The sequence below is a fragment of the Eupeodes corollae genome, chromosome 2, assembly GCF_945859685.1.
Source record: "Eupeodes corollae chromosome 2, idEupCoro1.1, whole genome shotgun sequence".
Lineage (NCBI taxonomy): Eukaryota > Metazoa > Arthropoda > Insecta > Diptera > Syrphidae > Eupeodes > Eupeodes corollae.
In genome coordinates this window covers 109,383,396-109,387,105 of record NC_079148.1, presented here as the reverse complement: position 1 = coordinate 109,387,105, position 3,710 = coordinate 109,383,396, and the positions used below count along the sequence as shown (strand labels likewise).

Below are 3,710 nucleotides of genomic sequence, written 5' to 3'. Positions count from 1 at the left end.
CAATTCGCAAAAAGTAGTGAAAAAAAAAGCTGAATCGTAAAAAAAAGTCTTCTAACAAATATTTGATGAATTTACGGCCATTTTTATATCTTAAAACGTAAGTAATTGATAAATATATATATATAATGTATAACATAAAGCATCAAACCCGTTTACAAAGACAATAGAGTCGCTAACGTCATACTAATTTTTACATGTATTTTAAATGGGAAAACTTTAAATTTAAACTGCAAGTACTTAAAATTGATATTAAGAGCTCAACCTTGGTGAAAATGTTTTTTTCTACAGGTAGATTAATATTTTGCTTGAGCTTCGAGAAATTTTTTTTTTTTGCGGAAATGAATCACCCTAAGGGTCCGGCCACGTAATGAGCGACGAGAGACTGAGCGACCGAGCGACGAGCCGCTGAGCGACTCAAAAAAATTAGAACACATGAAATCGTATGGAGGTGGCCACATAAGCCGTAAGCGACTGAGCGAATTTTCAAGCGACAGAGCGACGTCGCTTAGCAATCAAATTTGTTTTAATTTTTCAGTCGATCGCTGAGCGACGTAAAAAAAAGATGTCTACAATAAACATTGAAAGTTTAATTTCAGCTGTCCAAAGCCGCCCAATGCTATGGCAGGACACCCACAAAGATCACAAAAATAAAAATGTCACCGATAAAGAGTGGGAAAAAGTTGGACAAATTTGTAATTGTTCTGGTAAGTTTAATTTATTTAATCTTTACAAATAGTAGTGTTTTTTGTTCAATGCCCGAATTCCCAAAAATATTGCACAAGCTCGTTTCTTGTATTCAACGCATTGCTTGAGCTTCTGTTATAACGGGACTGTTCTTCTTGGGTGGTTGCATTTGTTTGAGCTAAGTCATTAGCCATTTCTGCAGACACGTGTATATAATCAAGGTCACTGTCGCCATCGCACTCTCTCACAAAATTGTGCAGTATACAAGCACATTTAATTAAACGAACTGCAGTGCTTGGCTTCGTTTCGATGTTTTTTTGTAAAAACCGCCATTTCTTGCTTAATATGCCAAATGCACACTCAATGCATTTTCTTGCGATTGAAAGTTTTTTGTTGAAGTTTTCTGTTTGAGCATTTAAGTTTCTCCTTGGATAAGGTCTTAGTAAATAGTTTTTCAGGGGGTAAGCCTCATCTCCGATTAAAAAATTGGGAAGAACAATGTTTGATTCTGGTAATGCTTGTGGAGGTGGAACGTTAAATTTATCAGCTTCAAGTAATTTGAACAAAGTAGATCCAGAAAATGTACCACCATCACTTTGTTTTCCTCTCCCACCCACCTCGATTGTTAGAAACTTTTTGTCAGCATCAGCTACAGCTTGCAGTACAATAGAAAAATAATGCAGGTAGTTAAAATAATGAGAGCCAGAATTTGCTGGACATTGAATTTGGCAATGTCTACCATCAATACTGCCAAAACAGTTAGGAAATTTCCAGCGTCGGTAGTAATCGTTAATAACATTTCGAAGGTGGTCAGTTGTTGGTATAGGCATATATTCTTCCACAAGTTGTTCCCATATGATAACGCTAGTTTCCAAGACAATGTTACTTACTGTGCTTCTGCCCATTCGAAAAGCAAAAGCTAAATCTCGAAACGAAAGACCTGTTGCGAGAAATCTGAAAACATTGAAGATACAAAAATTGTAAATAGTATATGTACGTATAATTATATTTCAAATTTCAGGAGCCAATGTAAAACTAAAGTGGAAAAACCTAAAAGACACTTTTCGAAGGGTTCTTCGAAAAGCTCCACGTCCAGTATCGGGATCCGAAGCTCCACCAACAAAACCGAAATGGCCATTTTTTGAAATGATGGCCTTTACGAGGCAGACAATTGAACCCGATCCAACTGAGGGAAATCTTCGAGAACCAGAAAGTTATTCAATGGCTCAAAATCGTTTTTTCGCAGAAACAATATCAGATTTACTGGAAGAAGAGGATGTAACCCTTTCAAGTGTCAATATGCTTACAAACAGCACTCCTTCTACGAGCACCAGCTGCCCCCAAAACGTGCGAAAAAATAAAAATAAGAGAGCGTCAACATACAATTTGGAGTCAGAATTTCTCGAGTTAGAAAAAGAAAGACTACAAATTTTAAAGAAAGAGGTAGCAAAAAAAGAAGAGGATAGTGATGACCTTCAATTTTTCAAAAGTCTTTTGCCATTTATGGCACAATTTAACAATTTTAAAAAACTTGAGATAAGAACTGACATTCAAAATATTATATTGGATAAACTGAAGAATACAAATAAAGATTAAAAAAATTAAAAAAAAAAACTAACCTTAAACATAAAACCAGCCGTTGTTTTGGACTAATTGCTTTCTTTTGTCTTGTTAATTTTGGTCGAACTTTTTCCAACAGCAAATCAAAAGATGGTACTGACATACGACAATATTGCCAAAAGCGATCTGGAAATCTGCGAAGATTTAGATATAAATGATGAAATTCACCATAATTTTCCCTTTCACGATTTATGGGGTGTACACCAAATCTACGGATTCTCGATCTTATTACAGATCTATAAATATGAGCGCGACTTTCAACCAGTAAGCTACGATGAACCGCACTTGACGAAGGCATTTTTCCAACTAATCGCTCAGCGACGTGTCGTTTAGAAAATGGCCACCCATCGCTCAGATTGGTCGCTCAGCGACTCGTCGGTCGGTCGCTCAGTCGCTCGTCGCTCATTGCGTGGCCGAAGCCTAATGTGTATATAACTAGATGCCTCCCTATTTGACTTCCACTATGAGAGTACTTTGGTTTTTATATGCAAAGTTTTTACTTATGTAAAAGAGGTATTTTCTCTGACTATATAAAAATAGTGTAAGCCTTTGGTATGGTTCATTTGGTGGACCTTATATCTTATCACAAACCATATTCATGACAAATGTTTAGTTCTCTCGATAGACGTTAGCAGGATATTCGTTTAAAACAATTTTTTCGTTTTCAGTCCATAAAAATAGCAATTTATGGAATATTTTGAATAAATAGTCAAAAGAAGTCACCAAAATAACTAATAACCAAATACCACGAGTATATGGGTCTTAAGAAATTGCAAAATATTAGCTCTTATTAATTATCAGCATTAATGAATTTATAATACAAAATAAAAATACAGAAAACTGAAAATTATTTAAAATGTAAATGTGTTTTTGATACAGACACAAATAAAGTAAATATTCCGATTTAAAAAACAAAACTAGATTTTGCATATGTTGTCGATTTATCTTGCTTAAAAGTTTTGTAGCTTTTCGTGTTTTGCAAAAAAGTTGTCAGCTGAATTATTAATTAAAAATTAAAAATGTTTGCATATGATGAAATAGTTTCATTTAAAAATCTATTTTGGTTAAAGAGATTTGTAATCGAAAAACCAATTTTTAATAATGTTAGAAGCATTTCTTAAAAGTTTTTAATAATGTAATATAAAGAAGCACAAATTGGATCAATGAAATTAATTTCAAGCCAATGTTTTTTATTATTCACGAGATATCGAGGACGAAACATCAATTTTTACCAAATTTGCGTACTATTTTTGTAGATTTTAATTTTTTATGAAAAAACTTGACTGTTAAATTTAATATACAAAAAATGACTGTATGTTAAAAACAATATTTTTTATAAAATATAATTAATTTTTAACCCATATCTTACATTTTTGAAAACATATTTGTGTCGAAAATCAATTTTT

General features: G+C 33.3%; 1 protein-coding gene across 1 annotated transcript; it reads right to left on the bottom strand.

Annotated features, from left to right (window-relative positions):
• Positions 1 to 390: 390 nt before the first annotated feature.
• Positions 391 to 2,319, bottom strand: LOC129946360 (uncharacterized). Its single transcript, XM_056056510.1, has 2 exons — positions 2,304 to 2,319; positions 391 to 1,638 (listed from the first exon to the last, which is right to left on the bottom strand). The coding sequence occupies exon 2, from the start codon at positions 1,587 to 1,589 to the stop codon at positions 750 to 752; it is 840 nt and encodes a 279-aa protein (XP_055912485.1). The 5' UTR covers positions 1,590 to 1,638; positions 2,304 to 2,319; the 3' UTR covers positions 391 to 749.
• Positions 2,320 to 3,710: the final 1,391 nt, after the last annotated feature.

Coding starts and splice junctions, on each gene's coding strand:
- LOC129946360 (XM_056056510.1), bottom strand. CDS start 1,589: ATGGGCAGAAGCACAGTAAGTAACATTGTCTTGGAAACTAGCGTTATC.